At 30.2% G+C, this 19809-nt stretch overlaps 1 protein-coding gene across 1 annotated transcript; it reads right to left on the bottom strand.

Annotated features, from left to right (window-relative positions):
* Positions 1–538: 538 nt before the first annotated feature.
* LOC126665117 (bZIP transcription factor 11-like) lies at positions 539–2010 on the bottom strand. Its single transcript, XM_050357819.2, has one exon. It carries the CDS (start codon positions 1373–1375, stop codon positions 890–892), a length of 486 nt encoding a protein of 161 aa, XP_050213776.1. The 5' UTR covers positions 1376–2010; the 3' UTR covers positions 539–889.
* Positions 2011–19809: the final 17799 nt, after the last annotated feature.

Genomic DNA, 19809 nt, shown 5'->3' with positions numbered 1-19809 from the left:
ATTAATACTCATTTCTATAATTTAAAATAAAAATCCTCATTTTTTAATATATTCGGTTTTAGATAAATAGATAAATAAAAAAAATGGAGAGAGTAGCTATCAATTTAAAATAGGCAGTGTTTTTAATATTTCATTTAAAAGTTTAAATTGTTGGATGAAATTTTAATAATAGTTACATCTTAACACACATTCTCATGCTTCATGCTTAATAGGTTTGAACGTGAATAAATAAAAACATGGTATCCATCTCACTTTGTGCTTAAATTAGTTTTTTTAGTAATTAGCCAATAGAGGCTTCGAATGATCGAATTTTAAAACTCTCAATTATAAAGTCGTTAACTATAGTTTTTTTTATGATTGAAGAGAAAAGAGCGCTTGCGGGAGACATTGAACCCATGACCTAGCAATTTGTCACTAAATGCTTATACCCTTTGAACTATATAGTTCAATCGTATTTAATAATAGTTATATTTTAACCAATAAAACAAAAGTAGTTCATCAATCACTACATAAGATGAAAAAAACCACAACAGAAAAATTAACATAATACATGCTAAAGATTATTGATAATGCCAACATTACATAATATAAGGCCAATTGACACCATGTTTATAGTGACCCATTACAAGCCAAATTACCAATCACCATTTCCATCAACTAAATAATTAGCTACACTTTTTTTCCATTCCAATATTTCTCACCCTAAAATTAAACTAACATCATGTAGTAGCTAATTAATGACAAAATATAGAAAAGGCCCCTTAAGTTTTTCCTCTGTCCACTCATGAAAACCATGAACACAACACCACTCATAAGTCATCTCTTTTATGTTTATAAAGAAAGACAATCAGAAATTGACCCATCCCAAGCCTTAATCACACATCCATCATCAATACTGGAACAAATCAGGAGATGCCATGATGGGCTGATTAAGATAAATTAGATTTAATGGGTTCATGAAGCTGTCGGCAGCAACTCCACCAGCTGCATGATCTTGATGATGATGATGGTTTCCATAAATCCCATTGTTTGCTGTTGTAGTGTTGATAAAGTTGAGGATCTCATTTAAAGAGTCAAGTCTTTGGCTAATTTCCATCATTTGTGCCCTTAAAATAGAATTTTCAGCTTCAACATTCAAGAAATGTTGTGTGGTGATGTTAATACTTGTCAAGATTTGGCTGTTGTCTTTCCTTAGCTGGGTAACCTGTGACATCAAATCATCGAGATGTTTCTGTTTTCTCATTCTTGATCTTCTTGCAGATTCTCTGTTGGATTGCATTCTCTTTCTTTTTCTTTGATCCATCACAACATCTTCAGATCCTGAATTCTGAAGCTGAGAGGAGGAACCTGAGGAATTTCCACTAGAAGACGCCATACAAATATATTGCCTATATAGTGTCTGATGAAAAAAAACCTCAATGAAATCTGAGATTTTTTTAATTAAATCTTGGATCTTGATCTTACCTGATGAAGAACCTCAAGACGCAGGACCCAGATAGCTGCTATAATTTCTGGTTAATTAATTAATTAATTAATCAATTAATATATATATAGAGCTGGCTAAATATTCTAACTATGTATACTAGTAATATATAATTGAGGCAGTAATGGACAGATTATTCATGAAAAAACATAGAACCAGTAAAGAAAAACAACAGAGAAAGATTGAACAAGATGGGTCCTGCGTCTTAGAGAGGAATCGATCGTAAACCCGGAACGGAGGATTTCACTAACAACTGGAGACATCAGTCTCACTCTCCAACATTAATTTCAAATCACGCGGCATCAAGATTCACCAGCATATTTTCACCAACAGATCCTTTCAGAATTATCAAGATCTTGGTTTCTTGTATATATATATAATTTCAAGAAACCCAGAAAAGAAAAGAGAAATTAAGAAAATTAATTAAAGCAGCAGAACCTCGGCTCTTGAAGAATGAAAGAGCAAGAAAAGCTAAAACGTATAGGGAGGGGAGAGTAGAGAAGAGAAGAGGTTTTTGAGAGGGAATGAAAGGGCAATTTATAGAATTAAAAAGCAATTTAAAATTGAGAAAAATGCCCTTAAAATTTTACAAATATTATTAAAAAAGGCATAGGAATCTCCAATGGGAGTTGTTGAGAGAAAGAGAGTTGATTGGGCATGTGGGGCTGACAAGAAATTTCTACAGCCGTCCAATTCCAGCTGGTGAACACACAACCGTACAATTAATTTGTTTTAATTAATCATTACATTTCTTTCAGTTTCTTCCAGGTTTATTGTCTCTATTTTTTACCTCACTTTCACCGCCTTCTACCAGAATTAACCGTTGAAATCCACTCTTTTTCTTACAATGGGCCGCAATCGAATCTTTTAGGGGATACAGATGGTAATTTTAAGTTTTATGGAGGGTTATATCAAGTTTTTGATATTAATGCTCATTAACCTCTAAGTTTGTTTTAGGCCTCGCTTGGTTGGGGGTAAATAGGTTAGTAAAGTTGTACTTCCCGAAAAGTAGCAAATATTTTTTATTTGGTTCAGTTTATACATTTTATTTTCCGAAAAGTTGGATGTTTGACTTCCCTTTAATTAGGGAAGTAACTTCCCTAACAAAACTAAAGGAAGTAGACCTTCCCTAGCACTTGTGCTGTATTTTTCTAATTTAACCTTAATTTTTTTTCCTTTTTAAATTTATATAAAAATTATCATAGAATATTTTTGTCTTAAAAATTAGTTTCGTACTTCCCGGGAAGTGAATATCAAAACAAACAATATTTATCAACTTGCTGAGAAGTTAACTTCCCAGGAACTATACTTCTCGGGAAGTTAACTTTCCGGGAATTATAAAACGAACCAAGCGAGGCAATCATCATTTCATTTTATCATACATCGAGTTTTTATTCAATTGTCGTTTATTCAGTTCAAACAAGTATTGTCCTATTTGTAGTTTTTTGTTAGATTATATCATTTATTGCCAATTAAATTGAACAAAGGATCAATTCAACCCTCAACTTAGCACGAAATATTAAATGAGTCATTTTGGAGTGTTTTTGAACAAACGAATCCCCAAATTTGTCAAAAAAATCACATCGCACCTCCTCTAGAGAGTGAAACACACTCTCCGGTTTTGAATGGTAAAAAGTCCAAAATAGTACTTAATATTATTTTTAGTTTCTGGTTTAATACTTAATAATTTTTAAATCTCAATTTTACCCTTTATATTTTAAAACTTCAAAAATCAATTTATTATTTTAAACTAAAATTGAGGGACTTATTTATCCCTTTTCCCAACCTATTCCTCGCCGGAACTGAGGAGTAGCAGCTCCTCGTTTTTCCGATGAGGAGCTGGAAAACGAGGAGTAGAGCTCCTTGTTTCAGAGGAGTTGTTACTCCTCGTTTTTCCGGCGAGGAACATCATCTCCTCGCCGTCTGCTCCTCGTTTTTAGAGAAGCTCTGCTCCTCGATTTTAGAGGAGCTCTGCTCCTTGTTTTGGAGGAGCAGATCTGCTCCTCAGTAGATCGGCGGTGGAAGGGTGGGCAGTGGCGGCGGTGGAAGTGGAAGGTGAAAGGGAAGAAGAAGAAAAGGGTTAAAGGGTTAATTTTTTTAGATTAGTGTTTAATTTAAAATGTTAATTAGTGTTAAGTAGGATTAATTAAGATTAATTTTTTAATTAGAAAACCCACTCTCCTTTTTTGTGTCAAGAGGGTGAAATTGATTGGTTTTGCTAAGTTGCGGGTTGAAATGATCCAGTTTTGTTAAGTTGCGGGTTAAATTATACCAAAATCGTCCAAAATAACTCATTTGATATTCGGTGCCAAGTTGAGGGGGTGAATTGATCCTTTGTTCCAATTACTTTATTATTCAAAATTTATTCACAATTATGTTCATAAATTTTTCATTTTTTTATAAAAAGAGTGCTTACGAAAACAATAATTATATCAAATTACTCAACAAAGAGCGTTTTTAGTCAAAATAATAAATATTAAACAATCTGAATTATTGAAATTAACATTAATTATAAAAGAGTACCAATATAGATTTTATACAGAAAGAATACTAAGTTTTTTTTATTGCGATGGAGGTCACTTCCATAAAAGATTTGCAAAATTGCAGTGTTTTCACCTATATGATAATGCCAGAATTTTAAAAAAAATAACTTAGCGTCCTTTTTTGAAAAAAATATCATAATTAGGTACCTATTTTATAATTCACAATAAATTCAGTATTTTTTTAACTGTATTTTACTGAACCGACTAAAATGACCTCCAGACTCTAGTAATAACAAAAGGTCTAACTCAATAACATATTTATATGACTTAATCACCAAAAAAACTCTCTACCTTTTACCTCCTTTCAGTTGCACCCCGACATTGCAATTTTATCCAATTCACCCAAATTAGCATTTTTGGATTTCAATTCCACCCTCAAGTACTAAATTGATCTCTTCTCCATTTGAAAAAAGTTAAAATAAGTCATTCATTTTTAACTTTTTATATGAGAAAGAGTTCAAACAAATACTTTATAAGGGTTTTTATGAATTTTTTCCGAGTGGAAAAGAGTCCAATTTGAGGGTGGAATTGGAAACTAAAGATGTGAATTTGGATAAATTGAATAAAATTATAACGTCGGGGTGCAATTGAAAAAGGACTGAAAGGTGGAGATTTTTTTGGTGATTAAGCCTATTTATAATGACATTTGACGCAACACTTTTTTTATAATAAGTGTTAAACTCAGTAATCCATGTTGCATAATATCCAAAATAATTAATAACTCTACAAAATATTAATTATCAAAAAAAAAACTCTACTAAATATTTTTTCCACCGTAAACTAATAAATAATTTAGGATGATTATAAAAAATGTTAGTTTATAAAAATTATATTTATTTTTATTTCATATAATAATTATTTTTATTTTATAAAGTATATGTCTCTCATAAAGTTGTATAAAAAAGTCCACTTTGATGAGAATTAAAAATTAATTTATTATCTTTGACAAAAATAATTAATTTATTATAGTTATTTATTAAATATTTTTACAATACTTTTCAAGTTTTAAAAAGAGATTATCAACAACTACTATCTTTAATGTTTATATAATGAAATTATAATTTTTTTGATAATTTTGTCTTTAATTAATTTTAATGTGACAATTTGTGTGATCTTCAGAGAACATCAAAGATATCACAGTTTTTTAATATTTCTAAAATGAAAGAAGTATTTTATTATTTAAAGTATTTAACTATTTAATTAAGAGATGATTATTTGTGAGAGTAGTATTTTTAAAAGCGAATCAATGACCTGAAACAATAAGGTCACCGATTTTTGGATCGATGGTTTGAAGAAATTTTACTGTAAAATTAAATTCCAAACACAAGTTATAGTCTAACCGGTTGAAAAGTCATGTTAACCCCCAATTCACCCGAATAAACTTCTTATTCATACATTAATTCAGTGTGAATCAACCGATTTAATTTAATGCGATGTCATTGGATTAAATATATAAATTTTTGAATTAATTGAATTGAATAGCTGATGTACACAATTTTACCGGTTGATTTGATTCAAATTTTTAATTATTATGTGAGAGTATCAAAGAAACATTAACTAATGTTGGTTTTAGAAAAAAGATGTAAAAATAATCTTTATATATTCCGTGTTTTTTTTTTGGCACCTCATGAAAGTCATTTTTGCATATATATTTTCCCTTGATTTTTTCCCCTTGATTTTATTAGTATGAATTAAGTTGAAAAGGAAGTGGAAGTCACGTGCATGATTGTACCAGCACTTGATTTGACCCATATGAAGAAATCCAATTAAGATGGGTGACCCAACTTAAAAGCAGCAGCAGCAGCAACAGTGTTTGTTGCTGCAGCATCCCTCCGGTGGGGGACACATTTGATACTCTGTCCTTTCCCATCTTCGCTTTTCTTTTCTTTAAATTTAATTACTGTTTACTCCAACAAAAATAAATAAATTTATTATTTCAAACATTTTAAGACAATAAATAAATTTATTAAATTAAAACATCAATTATAAATCATCAAAAAAAAAACATCGATTATATGGTATTTAGAGAAGAAATGAATTGTATGTAGTTAATATTTAGAAAATTGTAGTATTATAATTCATTATGTAGCAGCCGTATATATGTAGTTCAGATAGGTGGGTCACAGAGGGTGAAGAGTTTATTTCTTCCACTCGTATAATCCTATCTTGAAGTCGCCACTTAGACCAGAAAAGAGAAAAAAGTGTAGTTCGTAGACCCTTCCATTGCAATTAACTTATTATTATTATCGATAATTTCACATGTGTTCTTACTAATTACTACTATTTGAAAAAAATATGGTTCATTTTAGGTCTAGGGTTTGGAGTAGTAGCACTGAGTAGTACGTAGAAGAAATTAAGGAAAGTTAGAGACGTATGGCTACAAAACATAATAAAGTGAATAATTAAGGAGTTGGGATATCAATTCAGTGTCAAGCTTTGATTAATCATTCATTAGTTTCTTGTCTTTTCTCCTCATGCTTTTTTTTTGGCTCCTTCTTCTTTATTGACCCCTTTATGTTAATATTTATACAACATAATCATTCTACCACGTCATTCATATACAAACTAACGAAATATACAAACTAACGAAAGATTTATAATATAAAATATTTAATTATAAAACATAAAAAAATTAAATACTTTAATATTATTGATGGATACCGAATCCTATAGTAAATATAATGGAGCCGAGTCACAGGAGATCCACTCTCAGGTGATACCGGACTCCCCCTAAAGATCCGAAGATATGAAGGATACGCCAAATCCCTTAAGATTCGGTGATATGCTAATAAAGACCGAATCCTTAGAGATTCGGAGATATGCCAATAAAGATCGAATCCCACATGATCCGCCCAAAGCGCATTAGGTCAGGGATTCGGATAATCGACTAAGAATGGAAGTATTGTCCTATTCGGACACAAACACTATATATGGAATGATAAGCTCTACTTTAGGAAGATAAGACTATTTAGGAAGACGTTCCTAAATAGGACTCTTGTCAGATTAAGGTAGATCACGACTAATCAGGAGAATCCCTACGATATTGCCGAATCCCTACAAAGTAGGATTCACCTGCCTAATACGACTCTACTAGGTATATTCGACTACTATAAAAGGAGCACGAGGTATGCCTAGAATCACAATTACATTCATATACACAAAACGCTGCTCAAAGCTCTAAACTGACTTTAGCATCGGAGAGTTAATCGGACAACCACCGTCCGGTTAGCTTCTACCTTGTTTTGCAGGTCTACTCACCGGTTCAGAAGGCAGACTCCATCAATTGGCGCCGTCTGTGGAAAAAGCTTAACTAAACTTCAAAAAGAAGGAGCTTTTCTTGAACTCAAAAACAAATTTCATTGAAGAAGATGACTTCTGAAAGAGTGAACCTGAAAGACAAACAACCAATGGACCCAAAAAACACTCCGGAGATAATCAACGTGACGGAAGACGGGCTTCACAACTCCGGGGAGAAAAGCAATACCGGAGGGCCCTCTTTTTCAACACCTCAATACCAAACTAATCCGATGAGGGGAAGCAACCCAATTGCTTTCAATCTAGGCACTGAAGAACAACAAGCACCAAGCGTAGCAGCACAAGATTCGTACAACGAAATGCTGAAAAAGGTACTAGAATCGGTACAAGCAAATCTAGACAGATTGGCTAGCGAAGCCAAAAGAACGAACGATAGGCACGAAGAAACCATGAAAATCCTAAGGGAAAATTTCAGCCCTACAGCTCCCAGAAGAAGAGGAAGAACAGAAAACGCAAACCCAAGCCGTCGAGAGACAAGAGCAGAAAACAATAGAGCAAGGAACCCCGAACCAGAGGGAATGGAGAAAGAAACGAAGCAAGAAACCAACGAGAAAATAGAACAAGCGACGAGGAAAGTCCGAATAGAGACAAATCTAACGAGGAATCACCAGAGACGCCCAGAAACGAGCACAACCAGGAGAACGCCCGAAGTGGTTTGAATTCAAAAAGAGACGAACGGAGAGAGAAGAAAAAAGAAGACGCCCCGCCAAAGAGCAAGCGACAGGAGAGAGATGCAGGGAAAGAACAAACTAAAAAAAAACACCAAGAAGGAGAGGGCGAATCGTCAGAAACACCCCAAAAAAGCAAGGCCACGTATGTAGTAGAAGAAGATTTGGAAGAAAAGATCGCCAAAGCACTCAAAAAACTAAAATCTGAAGAGTTGGACATAGACGACCTCAGGTTGAAAGGATCCCCCCTCTCGCCCGAGATCATGGAGGAAACCATCCCACACAGCATGAAGCTACCGATCCTGCCAACTTTCAATGGGGAAGGAGACCCCCGAGACCATACGTCTAGATTCACAGCGACCATGGGATTACTCAGCGTGTCAGACCCCATTCTCTACAGGGTTTTCCCTACCACACTCACGGGCACGGCCCAGAGATTGAACTGCTGTAAAAATTATAAATATTCATTGAATATTATAAATGGAAAATAAATATAGTAATACTTTAATATTATAAATATTCATTGAACTGCAAATGACATAACATTACTATTGCATGAATTAACACCTCATTTACACAACTTCTTTTCATGTTTAGTTCATATAAATCTTCAAAGAAAATTACCAATTACTATGTATAGAATTAGCAAACAGTTAAACCTAATTAATTGAATTAAATGATCTATTTTAGTTAAACTATATTATATTTAATTAAAATTCTGATAATTCAATTAATTTTATCGGCTTGATTAATGAATTGGTCAAAATAATCATAGTTATTTTTTATAAATTTAGTTAACGGAAGTAATCAAATACTTATTACTATATGATATTCATCGTCTACAATTGACAAATTTATTTGATTTACACATATTAAAAAGTAATTTTTTAATTAAAATTATACTAACCACCCATAGTACCTTATTAAATAATTGACCTACTTACCGTTCTAACCCACTCTTATTAAATTTTTATTTAAATTTACTTATAAAATGCATATAAAGTTATCAAAACTAATTAATTGTTATTGTTATAAAAGTAAAAGTTCGTTTAAAACTAATTAGTTTCTATTGTTAAACTTAAAAGTTAAAATTTAGTTGTTTTAGTTGTTTACAACTAATTAAATAAAGGAAATAAGTAAAAATTAAATCATAAATTTTACTGTGTTTTAAAATTACAATATGAATTTTAAAAGTTGATAAAATTAATCATTAACTTTTATATTTGAGAAATCATAGTGATCTATTTTTCAATGGAAAAATATTGATGTGCACATTCGAGTAGTTTATCATCATTTTTCAACGAAAAATAGGTTGGTGTCTCAACTTGCCAAAAACCGAAAGTTGGTGACTAATTTTGCTAAAATGTAACTGTTTCATATTCGATTAATGAAGTTTGATGAATTTTTTTAAAAAAAAAAATTGCTAAAATTTAAAGTTCATATTGTCATACAAAACACGCTCAAATTCTATGATTAATTTTACAATCAATCTTATATATTATTATATTTTTGGAAGCACTCATATATGAGAATTAGGTGGATTCAATATTAGGCATGGAAGCTTTTTATGTTTTTTTTTCTCACAGCAAACTTCTTTACGCTTTAAGAGCATTATGATTGTCTTTTAGAACTATTTAGGTAATTTCTGTTTTATTCTCCAGGAAATTAATTGAAAGAGATCAGTGTATATTTGGAAACCAAAAACAATGACAACTCCATCAGAGAAAGAAAGGCATGTTTTCAATTTTAATTTGATGCACCGCCCAAAGGCTTTTGATTATGACTGATAACAAGTCTTAAATACCGTATCAAACTCATTTATTTCCAATTATTAATATTTACTGAAAGAAACAATTAATAATCAAATTTTACGCCCTTTTTTTTTATATAGATGGGTATAACCATGTGAAATTTTTAAATTCATATAATTTTTTTATTATGACTCATAACAAATCTTAGATAAATTCGTATAGTATAGTCCAACTAGACATTTACGCGGCTTGTTACATATGTCAATTTTAAACCAAAAATAAAATCAGGAGACTATTTTTAAAAAATAAAATAAAATTGGAATTAGATTATAATTGTTAATGAACAAAAAAATTGAATTTAAATATTATTTAGACTTAATTTTATCTAATAAATTAGATAATGCAGTCTTTCTACAAAATGAGAATACTAAATAAAAAAATCTGTTGATTCACAATACCATAATGAAAATGAACTTTAAGTTAAAGAGAGTTAATGATGCTGCTGCCTAGGGATGGCAATGGGGCGGGGTGGGGACGGGGGAAGCCATCCCCATCCCCATCCCCGCGTCTACGGGGAATCCCCATCCCCATCCCCATTTAATTAATGGGGATAAAATCATCCCCGTCCCCATCCCCATGGATTCCCCATCCCCATGGGGATCCCCGTTCCCCGTACAATTAAATATAATTTATAAATAATTTTATTATTTTCATAAAATATTTGAAAAAAAAATCATTATATAAAATACTATTACCTTTTATAATATTATATATTTATAACTAAATAGAAACTAATAAAAAAATTATGTTAAATTATTTAAAATTATAAATAACATACTAAAACTTATAATATAATATAAATATACATAAATATAAATCGGATCCCCATGGGGACGGGGATGGGGATCCCCATGGGGTGGGGACTATACTCCCCGTCCCCTCCCCATCTCCGTGGTTGGGGAATGATTTTCCCCCATCCCCGTACCCATGGGGGTAATTGGTGGGGATTCCCCGCCCCATTAGGGGCGGGTATCCACGGGGAACGGGGAATCCCCTCCCCATTGCCATCCCTACTGCTGCCGGGCCAGATAAACAAAAGGTAAGCTATATATATTTTCAAGGCTAAACCTATTTTGAGGTCCTTAAACTATACATTTTTTATTTATTAGGTCCCTTAACTTCTATTTGACTTTTTCAGATCCTTAAAGTTTTATTTTTTGGTTCATCAGGTCCTTCAACTTTTATTTGCCTTTCTCAAGTCCCTAATTGTTTATTTTTTGGTTCATTGGGTCTCTAAACGGATCTTCATTTAAGGATCTAATGAACCAAAAAATAAAAGTTTAAGGACATGAGAAAGTCAAATAGAAGTTGAGGGACCTGATGAACCAAAAAAATAAAATTTAAGGATTTGAAAAAGTCAAATAAAAATTGAAGGATTTGATGAATCAAAAAATAAAAATTTAAGAATTTTAAAATGGGTTTAGCCTATTTTCAACTTATTAGTTGAAACAAGCATTTAACTCCAATAATCACTTGCTGACATGAAAGTCTATTGAACTATTGGAGTTATTTTCAGCCATTTTGGTTCTGTAAGAACTAAAAAGATGTCATATGTAGAAAAAGTAATAAAACAAAACTTAAGGGGCTTCTTCTCTGCCATTGGATTAATTTTTAGTGCTGAGTGTGCTCGCCTACTGCCTACGGGACAAAGCAATATTTCAAGAAATAGAAATTTTTGGCGTAGCTTGTTTAAAAACTGTAATCAACTGCCTGGCCAATACATAATATTAATGAATCAGATCACACGATCAACATTTAAGATGCTTTGGAATATTTTTTGGGTGGCTAAAGCATGTCCATTTGGGATTTTGAGAATAAAAATGAGATTTGGTATTTCATTCATAATCTACTCATGGAATTAACCATGGCTCTACTAGAATTTAACGGATTCTCAATAGAAAATCCTTCTGAAAAATACATTTTCTAACAGATTCTCGATGTAGTTTGTCCATCGACAAAATATGGGCCAATAGCAATTTTTTTCTACATGAAATTTTCACCCTATATAACTATGAACCATCAATTTACATTTATAAATGAATAAACCAATTAATTAATATTTATTTTAACTAAACTTTAAAGTTTGTCATTAATTGGTATATTCACTTACTAATGTCACGTATCACATGATAAATAGATGATTCGTAATTCTATGTAGTGAACTAAGTTCATGTAAAATTTTTCGTCAGTAACTGAATATTTCATGAGGAATTTGACAATATAATAATAATAGAAAGTTCTATTTAGTGACGGATATCGATGGCCAGCAACTAGCGGCGGTTTTTTGTCCGTCAAATAATCAAAAATATATTTTATTTTACTATCCATCACTAATTTCATCGCAATTAATTAAAATTAAGCAGCCACTAGCGGCAAACTTTTTTCCGTCAAAAAAATTAAAAATATATCTTATTTTATTATCCATCACCAATATTCTCACAATTAATTAAAGAGCAAATTATTATAGCACCCCTCACATTTGACATAATTTTAGTCCTTGTTTGAAAATCAAACAGTATGGCCCCCCATTTTTGTTTATATTAACGATTTAGTCCTTCCATCCATTTTTGGTGTTAATCAACAAAGTCAACAAAATTATATGGTCCCCTACTTTTGTTTTTGTCAACGATTTAGTTCCTCACTTTTGTTTTTGTCAACAATTTCGTCCCTCATATTTGAAAATTAATGTACTCCTAAATACTTTGACTTCGTTGACTAACATCAAAAATGGATAGAGAGACTAAGCTGTCGACGGAAACAAAAGTGAGAGGTCATATAGTTCAATTTTCAAACAGGAGGGATCAAAGTGTAAATCATGTCAAATGTGAGGGCCCCATAGTAATTTGCTCTTAATTAAAATTAAACACTATCACTTAGGTATATTTGATTTTTTTTCAGTCCAACCTTCTAAAAACAACAAATTTGACTTAATTTTGATAAGCACATTTCAATTGTAACCAACTATTCAATTTTATTTTAAAAGGCCAAATGTTTTTGAATTTTTAATTTATGCAACACTTGGAATATACTTGTCGAAATTAGATTAAATTTAATATTTTTCAAAGGTTGTCCTATAAATGAAAAGGTAAAAAATATATTTTTAAGTGATTAAGTCTTAAAACTATCAATGAATATACGTCTGTAAAAGAAAACTGTTTTTTATCCTCCTTACAAGTTTAGTCATATAGTAGAGGTGGTATCATAAAATACTAGACCATACGTACGTATAGTTGCTCGACGTACTTATAACTATATAAGAGACGAATGGTTGGTTATTAACTAATGTTAATAAAAAGAAAAAATAGTTATGGTTGTCCTTGGTAATAAGCAAAGAGAGAAAACAAAGTAGCAAATATTGACAACTTAATTTGATGCCTTTTGATTTGGAGTGAAGACCTAACCTTTTAACTTATGTTCATTAGATATTTCTTTCTTTCTTCACTTCCAACATAAGAAAAGTTATGGACATCTTCCCATTTTATGCATAAAGTAAAAGAAAAGACATCTATTTCATCTTTATTTCTTTGTAATTTATATGTATAAAGACTCTATTCTCAAAGGTTACAAATTTTGGTCATTTAAGTTTCTTACTTTCATTCATGCTCATGATGTTGATAATGACTATTCATTCATTCAAATCAAATTATATTTTCCTTACTTTGAGTCTCAAAATAGACGACTTCATAAAAAAATAAAGAGAAATATAACGAGATAAAAAAACCAATTTGTAGCTGAAGAAAGAGGATGAAATAAGCCGATCACAAAAATGTTAAAAAAAATAGAGAAACAATTGGTGACTAGCGGTTAGAATAGCCGCTCATTGATCATGTCCCCTGATTTCTGATCTGCTAATAATCAAAATTCTTGCAAGTAGAATATATCGACCTGATTCATAACATTCTCCCTCCAACAAAATTTAAATGCATAAAGTATAGTAATATACTTTCTAGTATACGAGTTTCTCATGGTAATATAGAATTGAAAATAGTGGTCCCTTACCCTTATATAAGATATCAATAACAAAAAGGAATTGCAAAATCCATGCCTAAAAGTTGTGTATCATCGTAAGTAATGTGGTAAAAAGATGGTTTTATGGGCGAATCGATGGATCCACATGGGAAGATCTCGATAGGATAGTTCCTCATCAACTTGGACATCCACTAAAATCACTTTTGAAATAAGGGTATATATCTCTATATTGGACTTGTAATGTAGGGTATCCTTCCAAAATTGCGTCCTTTTGTTGGGTTCAAATTTAGTGGGTGAAGTTACTTAACAGGCATCAACTTGTTGAATTACCCATCTACTTGCATTTGTTCCATAGAGGGTATAAATTATTCATTCTTTTTAATTTCTTGAGTTTTTGGTTCTACAAGTGCATTTCTCAATTGTATAATCAATTCTATACTATGGGTAGAACCACTTGCAGTACAGAATTGCGACAAATTTATGGATATGAGCATATCAATAATGCCGTAATGCTGTAATGGGACCTATACATCTCTCATCAAGACAAACAAACATCGATTTTGCATTTTTTCGTTAAGGCTATGTGTTTTGCTCAAACCGAACCATTTTATCAAAATTGAACCGAATAAGAATTTTAAAAATTATATATTTTCAGACGGAACTAATCAATTATTAGTTTAGTCTATTTGTTTAATTCGATTCAGTTATTTTTTTATATTTATTAGTTCAATAAATAAATAATTCTAAATAAATGATAATATAAATTATTCATGTACTGTATTCAATTGAAAATAAGCTGGCATATTAAATTCTACCTTTTTTATATTAAATTAGTTGATTTTATTAAAAAAATACATCACCTATTACATAACCCTTATCAAACAATTTAGAAGACTTTTTTAAGTCAAAAGTAAATAAACATGATAACTACATTAACTTATCATATTAAATATTTTTATTTATGAATATAAAAATATTTATGCAAACAGGGTGTCTATAATTGTGGCGTAGTTAGAAAATTTAGTCGGAAGAAAAATACAATCAATAATTTGTACATACCAGCCATAATGGAGATCAGAATTGTGACTTTAAAAAAGAAAATTGTGTTTCCGACCAACTCCAAATAGGACGAGCGCATTGATCCGCCTGTGAGTGACTCCGCCACTTGCTATTACATGCCGGATATTAAGTCAACAAGCAATTATTTATTTTCCCAATTTTGATATTCACTTATAATTCAAAACAAGAATGTTTTGTAAGTGCTTATAAAAGTGATGACATCATACGAGTAAAAAACACCTAAAAATCCAAGTCATATACTCATATTCGTTGATGCTAATTAGATTAGAACACATATCTATCTACTCAATCGCAGTCCGGCCATCAAAACAATATTGTAGACTACAAATAATGTGAACCAGTATTTTAAAAATTCGACTATCAACTTTTTCAAAAAAGGATAATTTTTTTAAAAGTTCATGGTTTGATTTCAATTTAAAATAGTATTAACCCAACAAGAATCATATTCCAATTATTTCATAAAATAATTACTCTCGGTGTGCATTCAAAGTTTTAAAAGTAATATATAGATAGATGATAAACAAAATTAATATATAGTAATATCATGTCTAATAGTGTACATTCATGCACATAATCTAATTTACATTGGAACCTATCGAAAAGAAGCATTCGGAAAACCATGAAGATGAAGCTTTAGTCAAAGTAGTCAAAATATGTTGGCTGCTGTCTATCACATTATTTCAACTATTTTAGGCATATTGGCTACCTCTAGAAGCTTACTTCTAACCAATAACAACTTCCCAGTAGTATAAAGAAGGCTTAATAAAAAAAAATAAAAAATCCATCTTTTAGCGTCTTTTTAAATGCACCCTGATGTTATAATTTTATCAGTTGCACTCTAATTTGCACCTTTAATTTTCAATTCCACCCTCAAATACTAAATTGATCTCTTTTTCATTTGGAAAAAGTTAGAATAAGTCATCCATTTTTAATTTTTTATGTGAAAAGAGTTCAAACGAATATTTTATAAAGGTTTTTATGAATTTTTTCCAAGTGAAAAAGAGTCCAATTTGATTTTGAGGTGGAATTGAAACCTAAAGGTGCGAATTAGAATGCATCTGACAAAATTACAACGTAAGGGTGCAACTAAAAAAGAGCTAAAATGTGGGGTTTTTTTTAGTAACTGAGCCTATAAAGAACACAATCTTATGATGCATATATACCCATTTGATTATTTTTTATCTTCCTTCTAAAGTGACTACACCTCGCAGAAACTAATAGCAGGTCCAATCAGTTCACAGCAAACCGGAGGTAAAACGGTTCAGTTTTTCTTTAAAAATTGATATTTCCGCAAACTCTTCAAATCAGAAAATAATGTAAAAATAAAAAATTATTCAATCAGTTAAACTGTAGTGATTGTCCAGATCTTTGTTTTTTTTATAATTAAAAAGAAAAGGCGTTTTTATGAAGGTTTGAACCTAAGAAACCTAACAATTTGATGCTCAAAGTTTATATCATTTAAGGTATATCTCATTGGTGTCTATATCCTTTTTTTGAATTCATCAAATTTTATTAAATTGAATTTGAAACAATCACATTTATAAAAAATTCGAAAAATTTAAAAATTAAACCCGATAACCTGATATGGAACAGACTATTTACGCTGGCATGTGTTGTTTGATTCTCATATTTACTAACGAAAAAACACTAAATTATCAATTATTTCGCCAATTAAGTGCAGTACTTGATCAAATTTCTTGAACGCCCGCAAACTGATTTATAACATCGATTCAACCACCACCTGACAAACCCTTTAAAAAAAGAACAACAACAACTTTATAAAAAATACAATAAATCTTTTATTAAAAACCGACAATAAATAATAAAAAATAACAATAAAAAAATTATTATCGCCCATAAACTATTCCATCTTTATTGTTGAAAGATGTTCGGTCTATCTTTAATTATTGATTTGTGATAAATTGAAATTTTATATACGATTCGTCGATAAATTTTAAACCATTAAGAGTAAAACAAAAAAGAGTTAACTATTTATCAAATTTTACAAAATTAAAACAACATAAAAAAGAGGTGGTTATCGCCAACAAAAAAATTAAGTAAAAATAAAAATTATAGGCAGCTAGAGTTTTTTTAGAGAAAAGGCTTAATCACCAAAAAATGCCAAACCTATACGTTTTGTGTCAATTATAGCCAAACCTTTAAAAATCACCAGACTTAGCCAAACCTTATATGTTCTGTTTCTTTTTTAGCCATTTTTGAATCGAACCGGTTTTTCTGACACCGTGGCGTCCACGTCACCGCCACTAAGCAATTGGCTGACATGTCAGCTGAAATATTTAAATAAGGTTTGGCTATAACTGACACAAAATGCATAGGTTTGGTATTTTTTGATGAATAAAACTAATTTTAAAATTAAATAATTAAATGATTAATTATATTATAATAAAATTCATATATATTTAAAAAATAATATTTTTATTTAACGCTAATTAAAATTAATTTATTTTTACTAAATTTAAATAATTATAATAATTTTTTTTACATATTTGAGGGATATATAATTAATTTAAATTCTAATAAAAACAAAAAATGTTATATTCAAAACTTACCTTAATTTATACATAACTATTTTATTTATTAACTAAATCCAGTCATAACAAGATCTCAACAACATTAAAAATACTAAATCAAGTTCAAAATCATTATAAACATTAAATCCTTTCACCAAATTTAATTCAATATTAATTCCTAAGTAATACGTTAATTCATTTTTTTAATTACATATTCATTAAAATATATTATAATATAAATTTATTAGATTTAATTAGGTTTAATAAAAAATTTAATTAATTTTAATTAGTATTAAATAGGAAATATTAATTATTTTTAAATATATATAAATTTCATAAATAATATAATCAATTTACTAATTATTAAATTTAAAAATTGGCTTGAATTTAAAATTAGGTTTATTCACCCAAAAAATACCAAACCTATATTTTTTGTGTCAATTATAGCCAAACCTTATTTAAATATTTCAGGTGCCATGCCAGCTAATTGCTTAGTTGGCGGTGACGTGGATGACACGGTGTCAAAAAAACCGGTTCGATTCAAAAATGGCTAAAAAAGAAACAGAACATATAAGGTTTGGCTAAATTTGGTGATTTTTAAAGGTTTGGATATAATTGACACAAAACGTATAGGTTTGACATTTTTTGGTGATTAAGCCTAGAGAAAAAGAGAGAATTTTTTCCTGTAAATCTTTATTTATTAGTAGTTAGAATATGACTCGATTATAATTTTGTTAATTTATTTACTAGTTAAGATTTTAATGTGTATATATATAGAATATATCTAGAAGAATCTATGAACATATAGATATTGTATAAATTTTCAATTTTTCATTTAACTGGCTGGAGTATAAACCAACGGCCATATACTGATTCGGCCACGGGTTCGGTTAGAACTCTGGTTTGTACATTACTCACCTAATGACCTATGGCAAAAGCTTGTATGGGAAATGTTTAGAAGAGACACATCCTGCCCATTCTGCAATAACAGCAGGCCATAATGCTGGGCCAGAAGCTAGGAGACACATGAATGGATTATTTTGGGCAGCTCTAATTTTGGCCCACTTAACATGCCGGGTCGGAAGCTAGGAGGCTTAGGAAAAACCACAAAACTAACAAAAACAAAAAATATATAATTATGAAAAATAAATTTTAAGTCCTAAACTTTCATTTTTATCATAAAAAAGATTAGATTTTTTTTTTATCTATACTATATCTAAAAGCACAGATGGAGGGGGGAAGGAGGAAACATTTACACTATTACCCTTTTTACTTATTTTTAAAATACTAATTAAAATAAACTATATATTATTAATTATATTAAAGTACAAGAGCTATTACGATAATAACAACTAATAACATAATTGCCTATGTTTTCTTAAGGAGATTGTTAGTGATTCGTTCTTCTATTTTGGTCCATTCGTAGCAAATAATTATTAAAATATTTCCGTGTGATTCTAGCCCAACTGCAAGATAATAGTTAATATTAGATGTTGTTTAAACTTTAAACTACAATTTAGTACTACTACAACAATTATATAATGCGAATTTCTAGCATGGAAAACAACTAACAATAATTTATTCTTCTATTTCTGTCAATTCGTATTACCAAATGCAACACTAAAATAATTTTTTCTCATGTCTTTTAAGATACATGCTGCATCTTTTCAATACTGCTACAAAATAATTAAATAAAAACATGTTACACTTAAGATAAAAAAAAACACATAAATATTACAAATTTCTATAAAAATAATTATGTTTATTAGGCTTATCCCCTTAAAATCCCCCCACCTTTTACCCCCAATTCGTTTGCACCCTCACGTTGTAAAACCACCAAATATACCCAAATTACGACCTTTCACTTTCAATTGTACCCTCAAACATTAAATTGACCTCTTTTCACTTGAAAAATGTTCAAATCAATACTTTAAATTTTAGCATATATTTTAAAATAGGACTTAATATTTTATTTAAAATAAAAATAAACCTATTTTTTCAAGTGAAATGAGATCAATTTAATGCTTGAGGGTGCAATTGAAAGTGAAAGGTCGTAATTTGGGTATATTTGGTGGTTTTGCAACGTGAGGGTGCAAACGAATTGGGGATAAAAGGTGAGGGTTTTTTTAAGGGGATAAGCCTATTTTTTATTATATTTTCATTTAATATAATCATATAAATAAGTACTAGATCATTGCTGAATTTTTAATTAGGACAATTTAAAAAATAAATTGCAAGGATTGTTATTTATTAAAATAAATGAGTATTAATCACAATAAATTTACTTAATCTATAAATTGACGAGTCACGTTACGAGCCACGTGCGTAGCACGTAATACGACACTAGTTTATAAAAAAGTATACTGCAGCTACATATTACGTATTTTTCAAAAATATCAAAAAAAAAAA

This window comes from Mercurialis annua, linkage group LG1-X, assembly GCF_937616625.2.
Source record: "Mercurialis annua linkage group LG1-X, ddMerAnnu1.2, whole genome shotgun sequence".
NCBI classification, from domain to species: Eukaryota; Viridiplantae; Streptophyta; class Magnoliopsida; order Malpighiales; family Euphorbiaceae; genus Mercurialis; species Mercurialis annua.
Note: the sequence above shows the minus strand (reverse complement) of the source record. Positions and strands in the feature narration are given on the sequence as shown.

Bases quoted from the DNA above. Each gene is read 5' to 3' on its own strand.
- LOC126665117 (XM_050357819.2), bottom strand. From the start codon at position 1,375: ATGGCGTCTTCTAGTGGAAATTCCTCAGGTTCCTCCTCTCAGCTTCAG.